This window comes from Trichosurus vulpecula, chromosome 7, assembly GCF_011100635.1.
Source record: "Trichosurus vulpecula isolate mTriVul1 chromosome 7, mTriVul1.pri, whole genome shotgun sequence".
Classification (NCBI taxonomy): Eukaryota; Metazoa; Chordata; class Mammalia; order Diprotodontia; family Phalangeridae; genus Trichosurus; species Trichosurus vulpecula.
Window position 1 is genome coordinate 71947262 of NC_050579.1, and position 15894 is coordinate 71963155.

The window sequence follows — 15894 nt, forward strand, 5'->3', positions numbered from 1 at the left end:
AGACTCATCATTTCCTTCTTAAAATGGAAGGGATGAGAAGATATCAAAGGGAGGGGGGAGTTCCATAAGCAGAAAGCAGCTATTCATGGTTTTCCATTTCAGAGCAACAGATTACACTCCAAAAAGAAAAAGAAAAAGAAGACCAATGAAAGGAAAATATTTGACTGAAGAAAATCTAGACATGTAGAAATACAGTCCTCCTACTCAGTGAGAGAAAAGCAGTAACTTTGGAAAAGTCATCTGTAAACTGACAAGATCTTTAAGGTTCCTAAATCCTATGAGCCTAAGTATCCACTTAATGTCTAAATAATGCAGTAATGCTATATGGACAGGTCATTCTCTAAATGTATAACCACAATGAAATAAATGGAGATTGGAAGTGAAAATGAGTTACGGATGGCAATGTGGTAGAGTAGAAAAAGACTGGCTTTTGGAGTCAGAGGCCCTGGGTTCGCTGATGCCAGTTACCTATGTGACATCAGGCAAATCCCCTAACCTCCCTGGGCTTCAGCTTCCTCATCTATAAAATCAGAAGGTTGGACTGGCCGTCTCTGAGGTCCCTTCTGGCCATAGAGCCACATCCATGATACTCTGAAGTATCTTCTACATTGAGGACATCAATTAGCACTTCATTCAAAATGGATAGGACACAAATTAGAAAACTCCAAATCCATGTGCTATTTTGGTTTTTAAGTATGTCCAAATTGAGAAATGTTCCAAAGGATTGTAGTTATAGGCTGTCCAGAAACCTGACTTTATCGGTACCTGAGAGGCTGTGATATTGATCTGGCATGCTGTCTCAATTCCTCCAATCGACTGAAATCAAAAGCAGATGTTTACATATTACTAAAGAGTAAGGGAGCAGTATTTTACTTCCTTATAAAAATATATGATCAGACAATTACATGTTATCCTCGTGAAGTCACACTAGTAAAAACAGAAAACTGGCAAGGAGAATTTTTTAAATGACTTTTTATACAAGAAGCTTGCTTTTTTTTAATGCTTATTTCTCCCAGGTCTGGCTTTCCATTTTGCTAATGTTCTTTTAAAATGGCTATTTCTTGACTCCACAAATAGAACACCGCTGTGATCTTAATTGAAAGAATCTTCTATAACTTTTTGTCCAAAAGTAAGCAAAGAAGATTTCCATTACAGATGGTGAAGTGAAAAGTTTAAACCAAGTGCAGCTCCCCTCAAAAACTCCCCAGCAAAGATTAAAAAACAGTGCCAGATGACACAATGATCAATAAAAACCAAAGGGAAAATAATAGTAATTTTTCCCATCCAGACCAGAATTACACAGGAAGATGATCTGTGGGCACTGCAGGACCTGAAGCCAGTTCGGTTTCCAACAAACAAGGCCTACTCAGCCCTGGCCTGTCGAAGTCATTGCAAGGGACAAAGGCACACTCTGTTAGGTAACTGTCCGAAGAGACACAGATGGGCAAAGATGCTGCGGAGATCTCCAGACAGTCTGAAGCCAGCATGCTCTCCAATATTTGATATATTGTTGAGGCCTATCAGGACCCACAGCAGGGAACAAAACCCGATGGGTCACTGCATGAGGAAAAGTACACAGGAGCAAGACCAAGGCCAGCACCTGTATTAGGACCTCAGGTAGCGAGGGCAAAAGACAAGGATTCAGGTAGAGTGAAGGTCCTTGTTCCAACACTGGACACAGCTCTCTGACACAGGCCATAGCTGTGGAGGAGGGTGTAAGGAAGAGGACTCGGAACCAGCCATCCCATCTAGAACTGTCACAGGGCAACAGTAGTGGTAACAGTATTCAGACTACACAGAAGGGTCTGTAAGACCAGGCTCTAGCAAAACCATCCAGGAGGAAAAGAAGGGGTAGAATCTGGATCTGGCACAGTGCCACAAACCTCCAGAAAGATATACCTCAAATCCAGAGCTTCCAGGTCAAAGCAGAAATGTCATAAGGGGCTAGAAAAAGCAAAGATTCAAATATCAAAGAATCAAAGTCAGGATCATACCAGACTATCCTAAAAATATTGCAAGCAGGAAAATATTGGAAGACAATCTATCCCAAAAGGCAAAATAAAAAGGTTTAAATCCTAGAATAATTCATCTGGAAAAAATGGAAGCATTACCTTACAGGGGAATAAAATGAATCTTGAATAAAACAGAAAACTTTCAAGTATCCTTGATGATAATATCGGAAGCTGGGTAGAACTGCAGAAATGGAAACACTGGAGTCAAGAAAAATCCTGACAGGTAAATGTTGTTGTTCAATCATTTCAGTCACATTCAACTCTTCATGACCCCATTTAGGATTTTCTTGGCAAAGATACTGGAGTGGTTTGCCATTTCCTTCTCCAGCTCATTTTACAGATGAGGAAACTGAGGCAAACTGGGTTAAATAACTGGCCCAGGGTCACACAGCTAGAAAGTGTCTGAAGCCAGATCTGAACTCAAATATTCCTGACTCCATGCCCAGCACTGTAGCCACTACATCACCTAGCTGACAGATATATACGTTATAGCAACTGGAAAGATCTTAATCATGATGGAATGCTTAAATTCTAACAGGGGGAGAAGATACAAAGGCCTCATCTTCAAGGGTCACAACAGAATTAAAGACAAAAAGCAAGACTTGGCATTGCTTTTGTCTTGATTTACTTTGTTTTAAGAGAGGAAAGGGAAGAAAGAAATGCACTAGGGAAGAAATAAGGAAAGGAGAGGAACTTCCTGTTTTTCATAATTGGAGTGTGCCAGAAGAGGAGTATACAAACATGGAGTAGAGGGGAGTGGGAATCTCATGAGCCTTACTCATCTGAACTAGGCAACAGTAGGTTGAAAACACACACATGCATGCATGTACAAATGCACACACTCAGGCACAGACCCTGGTGTGCAAATTCATCAAATTCAACAAAGAAATAAGCAGGAGCTAGGAGAAGGAAGACAGAGGTCAGAGTTGAGGAGGGAATATTCCTAAGCAAAACAAACTCCAAATGGGATCATCAACTGATTAACCAACAAGCATTTATTATCTACTATGTGCCAAGTACTATGCTGAGTGCTAAGTGTACAAAAATAAAAGAAAAACAGTCCCTGCCTTCAAGACATTTGCATTCTAAGGGGAGCAGTAGCATATACTTACACAAATATACAATAAGGTATACAAGATAGCTTAGGGAGGGAGGGCATTAGTGGCTATAGGAAAGTAAGGGAGATCTTATTCACAATTATGAATAGATGCTGATTTCATGACCACAAGAGGGATAGAGCAGGTAAAATAGACAACGGTGATTACATAAAACTGATAACCTTTTTCACAAATAAAATCAATGCTGAAGAGATCTTTGCAGCAAATTTCTCTGATCAAGGTCTGATATTCAAGCTAGGAGAAAGGGAACACAGAGCAAAGAAGAGAAAGATGATCTGCCTCTGCTCCATCCTGGCCGCGTGACCCCAGACATGTCACCTAAGCTTCCCAGTGCTCCTCTGTAAGACCAGAGATGCAAAGAAATGCCCAATCAAGCTTATAACAATCTATAAGAGCAGATGATACTGTCCAAGAGATTTAAAAACAAGGTCAAAGAATATGAATGGGCAGATTTCAAAAGAAGAAAGGTCGATATGAATAATCCTATGATACATCGGTAAGTTACTAATGCATCATGGGAGAAGTTTTGAATTTAACTGTTTTGGGTCTTAATTTGGTACTTTATCCCCAAATTCACAAAACTCTTTGACTTTGTGAAGTTTGGATTCAGTCAAAGGGCCGCACTTGAGGACCTAGAGGCTACATGTGGCCTTGAGGCAGCAGGTTTTCCACCCCTGTGCTAAGCACTTTTTTAAAAAATTATTTCATTTGATCTTCATAACAATCCTGTGAGATAGGTGCTATTATATCCTTATTTTACAGATATGAAAACTGAGACAAATGGAAGTTAAGTGACTTGCCCAGGGTCACGAGGCTAGCAAGTGTCTGAGGCTAGATTTTAATTGAGGTATTCCTAACCCCAGGCCCAGAATTCTATCCACTGTTCCACCAGCTGCCCCAATATGTAAGAAATGATGCAGACTGAAGTGAGGTGGAACTAGGAGAATTATTTACATAATGACTCCAATTATATAAAGTATAACAACTGTAAAAGATTTCAGAATTCTGATCAATAAAATCACTCATGACCTTAGAGACTGATAAAAGATTTCAGAAGAATCTTTCCATCTCCTAACAGAGAAGGCACAGAACGAGACAAACATTTCAAGTACAACCAATGTGAAATTTTGTTTTGCTTGTCTATACTTATTTGTTATGAAAGGGCTTAACTTGGGGGGTGGGAGCGGGGAGAGAACTTGACGGCTAGTGATAGTGATTTTAAAAAAGAAGAATGTCAGTGAAACATTTAAAAATACACAGAAAACAGCAGAAGCATGTTCAGTAGGAACACAGAAGAGCAAGATAGTTTAGTACTGTTTTAAATTTAATATACATTTTTAAAAGGACAAACTGAAGATAAGTCCACTATTCAATATACAATCTTGTTTTTGTATAATGAAATGTTATTTGTTGTTATACTGTCAAACTTAAGTTGACAATAAAAAAGAAAATTTTAAATAAAAAAAAATATAGACTCAACATCAGAAAGAGTTGTGTTGTAGTTTCATTGAACCAAAGAAACCCTCATTTTATGGTAAAGTTGAAAAGAAAATAGATTCTCAAGAAAACAAGGCCAATTTTTGAGTACTAAAAAACTAAACTAGGACAAGAAAAGGAATACAAAGAAACAAACCATATGTCTTGGGCTTTTAAAAATCGGTGCAATTGATTATGGTTTTTTGCTTTAGCTTACTTTCCAAAAAGGTTCACAGCTTAAATATATAAATAACTATATGTCTTTACATATATACAACATATATGGGATATATGGATAGATATGTTCCAATTTAAGCCATGTATAATAGCAGCTCAAGGAAAAGACGTGGTTAGTAAAAAGGGGTAGATAAAAAATGAACTTATGATTACAAAATTAACTTTAGGCTCCTTTTATTCTGGCTGTAAATCATGGTGGTAGCTCAAAGGTAGAAATTAATTGTTACTAAGTACAGTTTACTATCCTACTTCAGGAAAGTGCCATTGCCCCTCCTTTATCTCTCACACTAGCAGTAAAGACTATCTCACAAATCACAGGTCTAATCTAACCAAAAGCCAACTTCAGTTTGATTTCTTTTTCACTAGGGGACCCTTAGAAAGCCAACTTTTTAGTGTGGATCCATTACCACAACATTTGGTGAAGGAATTTTTCTGCTCCTATAATAGAGATGTAATTCATTCAGCCGCCCATGGAAAATGTCCACCAACCAATTAATAAGCATTTAAATAGTGCCTACTATGCATAAGGTCCTGTGAGATAGCTACTGTGGATACAAAATTAAACAGTCTTTATCTTCACAGAATTTACATTCAATCAAGGAAAACAGCATGTTCACAAATATGCATACATAATATATGTATATATAATGCATATGATAAAAAGTCTCTATATATTATGCATAAAATATATGTTTCTATATATTATGTAGTCATCCGGGAGAGGGGGAGCTAGCAGTTGAGGGGATCAAGAAAGGCTTCATGTTGAAAGTGGTGCTTGAACAGAGTTTTGAAGGAAACAAAATGAGATGAGATAAGAGTACACATTCTGGGAAATACAGAACAGTAAGTGCAAAGGTGTGGATCTGGGAGACATAGCATGATGTACAAAGTATAGCAAGAACGCATGTTGGGATGGACCGTGTAGAGTGCAGGAAGGGGAGTACTACATAATAAGGTGGGAAAAGTAGTCTGGGGTCAGGTTGATAAATGGAGGAACTTATATTTTATGCTACAGGCGAAAAGAAGCCATTAGTGTTTGAGTGAGTAGGCGAGTGTCATGGTTACACCTGCACATTAGGAAAATCACTTTGGCAGCTATGTGGAAGATGTGGAAAGGGGAGAACAGTTAGGAGGTAACTGTAATAGTCTAGGGGACACATGAAGAAGGCCAGGAGTAGAGCAGGGACCTTGTGAGTAGGGAGAAGCAGGAATGATAGAAGAGATGTGGAGGTAGCAGTGACAAGATCTGGCAAAAACGTGGGGTAAGGAAGAGTGAGGTGCCTGGGATAATGCTGAGGTTGTGAATCTGGGTACCTGGAACGATTGTGATCCCCTTGCCAGAACTGGGAAGTGTGGAAGAAGAATGGGTGTTTGGAGGAAAAATATGATGAGTTCTGTTTTGGACATAGAGGACCATGAAATAACCAACAGGAAAATGAAGATGTGTAATTGGAGCTCAGAAGAGATTAGGGTCAGGTGTAAAGATTCAGGAGTCATAAAGATGACAAGAAAACCCATGGGAGTTAATGAGGAATCGAGAGAGAGGCTAAGAGGACCCAGAACAGCACCTACAATCAGGAGATGTGATACGGATGGTGAGCCAGAAAACAACACCTGAGAGTGCTCAGAAAGGTATGGCGAGAACCCAGAGAGATCAATGTCACCAAAACCCAGAGAGGGGAGAGCGTTCAGTATGAGAAGGTAAGTCAACCGTGTCCAAGGCTAACGAGGGAGCAAAGTGGGATGCAAAAATCTCCCCCCTTCTGAAAAAATCCCCCCTAAAATCTAGCAGCCACTCAAATTACCATCCTCACAGCCAAGCTTCTAGAAAAAAAATAAAACTGGATACAGAGTGTGTCCACTTCCTCTCTTCTCATTCATTTCTCTGCCCTTCGCCATTTGGCTGCCAGTTTCAGTTCTCAACTGAAACTCTTAATTGCAAACCTAATGGCCTTTTCTCAATGTGCATTCCTCTAACACCTTACTATGCTCTCATGCTAGACGCTCTCTCCTTCCGGGGGCCTGGTGACACTGCTCATTCTTCATTCTTATCTTATGTGGCCACTTCTCAAGTCTCCCTCACTGAGCCTTTGGGGATACCCCAAGGCTCTATCCTGAGCCCTCTAACCTATTCTCACTACACTCTTTCCCTGGGAGGCCTCATCATCATCTATGCCACTGCTCTCTCTTGGCTCTTATCCTACCTTTCTGACCACTCCTTCGTGGTCATTACTCATGTCATTCCTTTAGTGGAAGAGTTTGTCACCACGCAGGACAGAAAAATGGAGACCCCTTGAAGAGATTTATAAAATTTCTCTGTGCTTTCACTGCCTCTATCTTTCCTCACCCCAATGTTTGTTAAATTAATGGTAGATTTAAAGTCGAGGGTTCAGAAATCAGGTCCAATTGAGGGAATTTTAAAATAACTTCCAATTTCAAAACCAGGAAGGTTTAAACTTTGTAGGCATGTATATCTCATGTGCTTTTCCAGGTCCTTGATATCACGCAGAAGCAGAAGTTAAGCTGGGAAAAAATGATGGAGGACTTGGCAGCAAACAGAAGGGAATACTGTTGTATACTCATTTCAGCAAAATGTAGTTACACAAATGTCTTAAATGTTGTCCATAACAAAAAAAGATGAATGAACTCAAATGAAAAATGAAGAAATTATAACAGTTTAAAAAATTAGCAGCGGATTAGATTATTTAAAGGACATATGGAGAAAATCCTGTGTGTATATATGTGTGTGTGTGTGTGTGTGTGTGTGTGTGTGTGTGTGTACAAAGGAAACTCATTCTGAATTAAGCACACGCAGAGGCAATCCAATTAACTTACCTAAGTACACTAGCTGTTGAAGAGCGTGGCTGTCTCTGATTTTTTAAGGCACGAAGTTTGTCTCCCTGCGTCATGGTGTTTTTAATTTCCAAATCCCCATCATCATCGGTACTTCCCTGGAAAAAAAATTTTTTTGATTAAGATTTATATAACAACCATCCACAGTAATTTTGCTTCTTACAATGTCCTCTAATATAATGGCAAAGTCCTAAAAAAATGTCAGCTATATCATCTGTATACTTATTGCCAGGACATATAAGCATCAAATTCAAAAGCAGAGAAACACACACCTGTGTGTAATGAGAAATGAATAAAGAAAACAGAGGAAAGTGTCCAGGACTTATTTGCTGTATTTTGGGCATGATGAAGATGAGATGCCTGTAGAACATTCAGTTTGACATGGCATCCTCTACCACCTCCCCTTTATTCCATTGTTTGGACGTGTCTTTTAAAAACCTAAGCTCCCTGAGCATCCACATCTATCTCTTTAGACTACTCCCCACTTTCTTCTTCTTCCTATCTTCTTCTGTTTCTATCTTCAAAATTTCATTCTTGGGAACTAAACATACATCTAGTATAGAAAAGTTTAGGTCATGAGATCCTACCTATTCTTCACTTTCTTTTGTGTTATGGGTCCCTTTGGCGAAGGGACTTCACCCCCACTAAAGAATATGGAGCCCTTTTAAGAATAATGAATAAACATATAACCTACAAGGCAGGAGTTCTTAACCTGGGGTCCATGAACCTGGCTGTTATATATTTTGATAACTGCATTCTATATATTTAATATAATTAGCTTCTTTGTAATCCTATGCATTTTTATACATTTAAAAACGTTATTCTTAAAAAGAAGCTGAATAATCTCTTCTCTAAAGGATCTGGGTGAGGAAACTCCCTTTACCAATGTAGGTCAGCATCTATTCTGAAACTGAGTTGTACTTCAGTTGAGTGAATCGTCCAGGGTCACATACAGCTAGTACATATGAAAGGCAGAACCTAAACCCAGGTCTTCTTTTGGACTTTCTGAAAGGTCCAGTGACCTTTTAACCCACTATATGCTGGTTCTCATGCATGATGTTTAAGTCAATTTAAAGTTTAGAGTTAATTAGTCAAACACGTCCCTGTGATGGAAATAAAACCAAACTATGGCATCAAATATAAATTGGGGCACTGAAAATAATGGAAGAGAAAGCAATAGAAATATAAAGAAATAGCTCAGGAAAATTTATAAAAAGAAGAAAAGAATGAGATATATGAGTCATATGCTGCATGGATACGACTTTTTAACGGAAAGAACACCAATTTGGGAGTGGTGCAACCTGAGTTCTAATCCTGGCTCTGCCACTGATTTGCTTTGTAACCTAAAATAAGTCATTCTGCAGACTTCAGTTTCATTTATAAAACAAGGGAACCAGATGCTCTCTAAAACCCCTTCTAGCTTTGCTATCCAGTGGTCATTAGAATATCATACCAGCTTAAATGCATGATTACGCCAATAACTTGCCTGGAATAATGTGTGTAAAGAGGGAAAAAAGAGAAGAAACAAATGAGGGAAAGAGAACTGGAAAATGTTGCTGAACAAGGAATAAAACATACATATATATGTGTGTGTGTGTGTGTATTTACAAAAATATCACATTACGTGTAGATTGAATTTCACACATAAATACCTCTTCAGGAATAAAACCTTGTACACTCAACATCACTAGAGTACTTTAAAAATAAGAGTAACTATCTGTTCTCAGATGAAATAGTTAATTAAACTAATGTCTGAAAACAAGGAGCTGAGCCAAATTACCTCTAAATATCCCTTTTATCTCCATGATTATACACTGCTAAGAAGAGTGTCAAAAACAGAGTTAGGAACCTACAGCATGGTTTAAAGACAAATCCTTGAGAACTTTAAGAAGATATGAAATAAGACTTTCAAGAAAGAAATGCTTTAGAGGCAGTTTTTGTTTTGCTGTTACAAGCCATCCATTATCCCACTTCTAAAAGTGGTCTCCTTGGTCTTTGCAATAACAGTTTCATGACACTTTATAAATAAAGTAGGCCTTTTGGTATTTTGATAACTCAACTCCCCTTCCTTTCTTTATATAGAGATTGGCTTTATACCAAAATTTGTTTTCTCAGTCAGAAAATAACACATACATAGATTAAGTATAAAAATATTCCAAATAAAGCCAATTCAGGAGAGGGAAGAAAAGGAGGAGTAGTAACTATGAAGATGAAAAGAATCCTCTTAGAGAAGATGGCATTTGAGCACAGCAGAGAAAGTAAAAGAGGACCATGAAGCAAGAAGAAGCAACCAACAAATTTAACACATATCAAGAACCCCTAATAGGATGGAGCTCCTGAAGCCTACACCGGTGGACAGTAAGCAACAGGTCTTTACTAAACTGTAACAGCATTTGGCCACATGAAGTGATATTTCAAGCTATCAAGGGTTCTAACATCCCATATGCTTATTTGTACTATACCACAAAACCATAACCATAATGCCATCCTAAAGTTCCACACTCTCTCTCCAGGCTCAAACACCACAGCACTGCTGAACGGTCACATTTGAAATTTTACCCACAGTAAGTGCTGACTTATAATGATTTTGATTTCTTTCCCCAGCCTCCCTCCTCCATTTAGGCAATTATAATAGACACTTGTAAAAGGAAAAAAAAACTATTTTCTTAGTAAGAGTAGAGGAAAGAGGGAGAAGGGAAGAAGGAAGAGAAAGAAGACAACAGGGAGGGAAAGGGTACAATGAAAAAGAAGTCATCTGAAGAGATGCACACATTAATTATTCAGATACTTTACACTCTACTAATATTGTACCAATCCCTTGTCCAGTTATAAATTGATCTTCCACAAAAATAAAAGCCATTTTTTAAAAAACAGAATCTTGGCAAATCTGAAGTCCTCAAAAAAGTAAAAACAGTAATTTCCCAAGTTATCAGAGACTAATTTAATGCAATTTAGGATTTAGAAAGTTCTATATTGCTTCATGCTAATCATTTTTTCTCAATCACTGAAAAAATACATTTGTATCTTCAGATGTCTTTATTCAAAACTACATGGTTTTAATCCATCCTGTGAAGGGCTTAATCAGCACAATAAGGAAAATAATAAAAAGGTCCAACATAAAATCCTCTGGTTCATAAGGCTCTTCATAACCTGGTTCCTTCCTGCCTTTCCAGGCTTCTTGCGCCTTACCCTCTCTCTTGCCATGTATTCCATGATCCAGTGACACTGGTCTCTCCTTCCTGATCCTCCCACAAGATATTCTATCTCCTAACTCGGTGCATTTTCACTGGCTTTCTCTCATGCCTGGAACCTTCTTTTGCCTCATAATCCACCTCCTGGCTTCCTTCACATCTCAGCTAAAATCTCATCTTCTATAGAAAGCCTTTCCTGGTCCCCTCTTAATCTTAGTGCCTTTCTCCTGAGATTATCTCCAGTATATCCTGTACATATCTTCTTTGTACACAATATATGGTTGTTTGCACGGTGTCTTTCCCATTAGATTGTAATCTCCTCAAGGGCAGGATCTGTTTTTGCTTTTCTTTGTATCTAGAGCACTATTCAGTGTTGGGGAAAATTAATTTAAATGCTATATCATTTAATTATTAATATTAATCCATATCATTCCCTTTTCTGTCAAAATCTCCATCTCTTAGCCTAGCTCAAAAGATACCTCCCCCATTCTAGCTGAGGAATGCAATGACTCCCAGTCCCCTGTAATGTTAATGGAATGGGAAGATTTTATATGGAGCCCATTAAGGGAAGCTTGCTTAAGGGAAGCCTGCTTTTAGGAAGGCTCACACCTTTCACTAAATTCTAATTAGGCACTGAGTCATGAGGATTGTGATGCCTTCTGGATCTGAGAAGTGTATCTCTACTCTAAGGTGAGATTTTGCTTTGGGGGCTTGCTTATGTGAAGGACCTTGTGATTCCTTGGTCGAGACTCTGAGTGGCCATATGTTCAGAGTTCCCCAACTGCTCGGAGGTAAAGGCTCTCTTGATCCAGTGATGTATGTAAAGTGTACAGCAATATTGCTTTGATTCAGACGGCAGAGTCCTGTCTGTTGGTCTTTATTTCTCTGCTTCTATTTTCTCTGAAGTTCGGGGTGCTGACTTTTCCCCTGAAGTAGTGAATGTAATTAAAGATTGTTGATCCCTTAAACAGCTATCTTTCCCAGTAAAGCAGATCTAAGAACCTGTGCTAGCAGCCATCCTGGGTATGGCAGTGTGGTTGCTGTTACAAACCCAAAGACTTCTGCCTGGGTAGGGACCCTCAATTTGTTTATCCCATAAACAAAAGACAGCTTGAGCCAAGTCCCAGCTACCAAAGGATGACTCTTTGCTCTCTAATAAGTTCCAGATAACCGATCTACAAAGGGAAAACTAAGCCAGAGAGATCCTGATTAGGATGGTTTTCCTAGCTCAGATTGCTAGAGGTGGCATGAATCCTGTGACCAGGCCACATTCCCAGCTATTCTCCTCCTCCTAATGATGAAGTAATCTGGATGAGTACAGACTTATTAGCCCACTCATTCAATGTCCACCAATCAGGACTGCCTTTCACTCATCATGGGAAATCCCAAAGATGTACTGTCAGAAGGAAGACACCTAGATTTAAGATGACCTGGAATGCTCACTTGGGGGTCTTTAATCATCAGAGAGATGTAGGACATTGATTTATTGGTGATTTGCTGGCTGTGTTAATAAACTGATAAATCATACCCAGAACTTTGTCTCTCAAAAGTTTATTTGCAATAAGGTCAAGCACATGATGGTGGTTTAATAAATGTTTGCTGACTTACTTACAATTAAGTATTTTGGACATTAAATTCCTATTTAAGATAATTTTGTTTGAATTTAATTGATGTGCCTACAATATAGCCAAAGGATATTCAATTCTAGCTAGGAATCACAGTATCACATTAAAACTAGAATTTAAATTTATTTCAGGACAGAATATTCAAACATATTCAGATATATTCAATACTGGATTATCCTAGAAACATGATGCAGGATTGAAATTTTTTTCATTTAAAATTTTTGCTTTCTTTGTTATGAAGAAAATTCATCCTCTTCCAATCCCTCCCTCCTCTTCCAATCCCTCCCAAGCCCAAGCTGACTGATTGATCAGCTGACTGATTCACAATCTGGTGGCCTTTCCTGAGGAAATTCATTTCTGAGAAAATTCTTCTGGCCCAAGATAATGACAATGCATTTACTATTCCATTTTGTTAATCCTTTCAACATATTACTTTCATCTCTAGTATGGATTTCTAATAAATTTCTATCTAATGAGATTTGAATCTTCAATTCCTAAATAGACGAGCTCATTCCAGGAGGACCTTTACCACTTTTAGCTTATATCACCTTAACATAAAAACACTGAAGAAGACAGTTCATCTTTACTTTGAGTATATGGAGGCAGCCATGGAAAAAGCTTTGGACTGGGAGGCAAAAGTTCTAGCTCTGGCTCTTCAATTAACTAGATGTGTCATCTTATGTCACTTAATTTCCCTGGGACTTAGTTTCCTTCTCTGCAGAATGAGGGGTTGTAATACAAGATCTCTAAGATTTCTTATTCTTCTTCACTATCTCTCAAAGTTTGTCCAACTTCATGTTCATTGTTCCCATGATACTCTCTATACATACATCTCATTCTCTGCCATCCCCTTTTCTTTTGCCTTCAAACTTTCCCAACATCAATGTTTTTCCCAGTGAGTCCTGTCTTCTTATGATATGGCCAGGGTATTTAAGCTTCAGCTTCAGTATTTGACCTTTCAGTGAATGGCCTGAATTAATTTCTTCAAGTATTGACTGATTTGATCTCCTAGCTGTCCAAGGAACTCTCAAAAGTCTTCTCTCACAGCCATACACTGCCACTGGCAAAACCATAGCTTTGATTATGCAGACCTTTGTCAGCCAGGTCATTTCTCTGCCTCTTAGTGTGCTGTCCAGATCTGCCGTAGCTTTCCTTCCAAGGAGCAAGTGTCTTTTAATCTCATGGCTGCAGCTGCCATCTGCAGTAATCTCTGAGCCCAAGAATATGGAATCTAACACTGCTTCCACTTCTTCTCCTTGCCAGGAAGTGATGGGACTAGTTGCCAAGATCTTTTTTGTTTTTTTGGGGGTGTGTGTGTGTGTGTGTGTGTGTGTGTGTGTGTGTGTGTGTAGTTTCAAACCGGCTTTTACACTTTCTTCTTTTGCTCTCAGTAAGAGGCTTAATTCCTCTTCACTTTTTGCCAGCAGAAATCTAAGATTTAACATTCTATAAATCAATGATTGATCTTCATTTTTCAAGCAGGTCATTTCCTGACTTATCAGGCATGATAACTAACTCTGATTTTACTCTGGGAATACAGCATGAAGTGGGGTCTTTTAAAATGTCACTTGTAGTTTACATTATGCTTTTTAACTTTTCCTCATGGTCTATTTTACTTTCAACTTCCACCATTGTCAATTACAGAGCTTTTAAATTCCTGTTTTTGCCTCTTCACTTCCTCCTTTCAACGAAGCCTTCCTTCTTGGTTCATATTCAAAGAGGCACCTAGGTGATGCAGGGGATAGAGTGCAGGACTTAGAGAAGACCTCGGTTCAAATCCTGCATCTGACATCTGATAGCCGTGTGCCTATGGGCAAGTCACTTAACCTTTCTCAGCCTTCATTTCCTCCTCTGTAAAATGCTGGAAATAATATCACTCACCTCACAGGGTTGTTGTGAGGACCAAATGAGGTCATGCATGCAAATCACTTTGCAAACTTAAAGCACTTTGTGAATGAACTAGCTATTATTCACAAAATTACACGGTCCTTTATTCTTTGACTTCTTATTGTAGTTTCTGTTTGAAAGTATGAAGTATCTTTCCTGGTTTTAATTAAGTTCATTAATTTAACTTAAATACTGGACTTCATCCATTAAAATTCAGTGCTATGATATCTTTAGGTCCTATCATATTATATTTGTAAAACAGTAACGAAATACCAAAGAGAAGAGATACATGAATAGTCCTACAGATGACTTACCTCTCCATATCTGTCCAATGTTTGTAATTTGGAATAGCTTCCACCAATTGACAGTTCATCCAAACCAGACAGAATCTTATTTATACTTCCTTCGCTGGATGGTCTGTTTTTCAGTTTGGAACGATAAATGTCTCCTTGAACCCACAATACTGCTTGCTTTCTGTTCAGAGTAAAATAAACAATTTTTAGAATAAAATATAGTCATCAGAAACTTATTATTGGCTAGCAAATGAGATCCTATCAAGGGAAATAAATATTTACAAAAAGGAAACAAATTAGATGGACCACAATCAAAATTTTTAGATTTAAGAAAATATCACTTATTTTCTGAAAGCCAAGATCTAAGATTTTTAAATATTTCACATTAAAATATACTTTTCAAATTATAAGACTGGCAGGCTACCTATGGCACAAAATTATTTCCATGGCAGTTGTGACCATAAAGAGGTGAGTATTTTGTGTACTAATCAAAGCAACCTCAGTTTTAATCAGAACTTTCACTGAAAAAATGTTTCATTAATCTGTATTTTTATCTATCTTTTAGAATAACTGTTGACCCAGGAGAGAGAATAACAAATTAACAGATTTTAAGACAATTTTCACTGCCCCCAGAACAGAAGAGCCAACAATATCATTTATTTCTTAAAATGAGAAAATAAAAATCTAAACTATATTTCACAGGTACCAAAAACAGTACTGTACAAAATAAACAGTAAAGAACTGAATACTGACATTACACCTCAAAAAATATATATTTAATTATTAACTGTGCATGGAAAAGACACCAATCACAAAGGCCCAGATCTTTTTGGCCTCAATTAGGGTTTTATTTTCCTTCAGGGGAGAAAATACGTACCCAAAATTCTTTTATAAGCTTTTTCTTAGATAAACTAAAGGCTACTATAATTGTTCTTCAAGATGAAGAGAACTTTGGAAGAATAAGCCCAGTGATAATTTTGGATTAATACTGGGTCACATTACCAAGGGTAAGGCTAATTAGTATAAAGAATCAGATTAAGGTTGGTTGGTTTGTTTTGAAATGGTCTATGGTTCATCATGAGTAATAATCAATTTCCATGGCATGATCAGAAAGTAAATACTACACCCTTTAAATCTAAAAACAATACATTGATTTTCTGTTGCTGGTATTACTATTTTTAAGCTTTAGGTGATGAAAATGC

The 15894-nt window shown here is 37.9% G+C and overlaps 1 protein-coding gene across 5 annotated transcripts in view; it reads right to left on the minus strand.

The window, feature by feature from the left end:
* The window catches only part of CDC14A (cell division cycle 14A), a 245106-nt gene that overhangs the window by 30795 nt on the left and 198417 nt on the right, over positions 1–15894 (minus strand). For 4 of the 5 annotated variants that reach the window (XM_036768493.1, XM_036768495.1, XM_036768494.1 and 1 more), the window contains exons 11-12: positions 14714–14873; positions 7679–7794 (exon numbers count right to left, since the gene is read on the minus strand). In XM_036768493.1, the coding sequence (XP_036624388.1) occupies positions 7679–7794; positions 14714–14873 (276 nt within the window). Of the gene's footprint in view, positions 1–765; positions 817–7678; positions 7795–14713; positions 14874–15894 lie in introns of all 5 variants that reach the window. The other variant, XM_036768496.1, reaches the window with a different exon arrangement.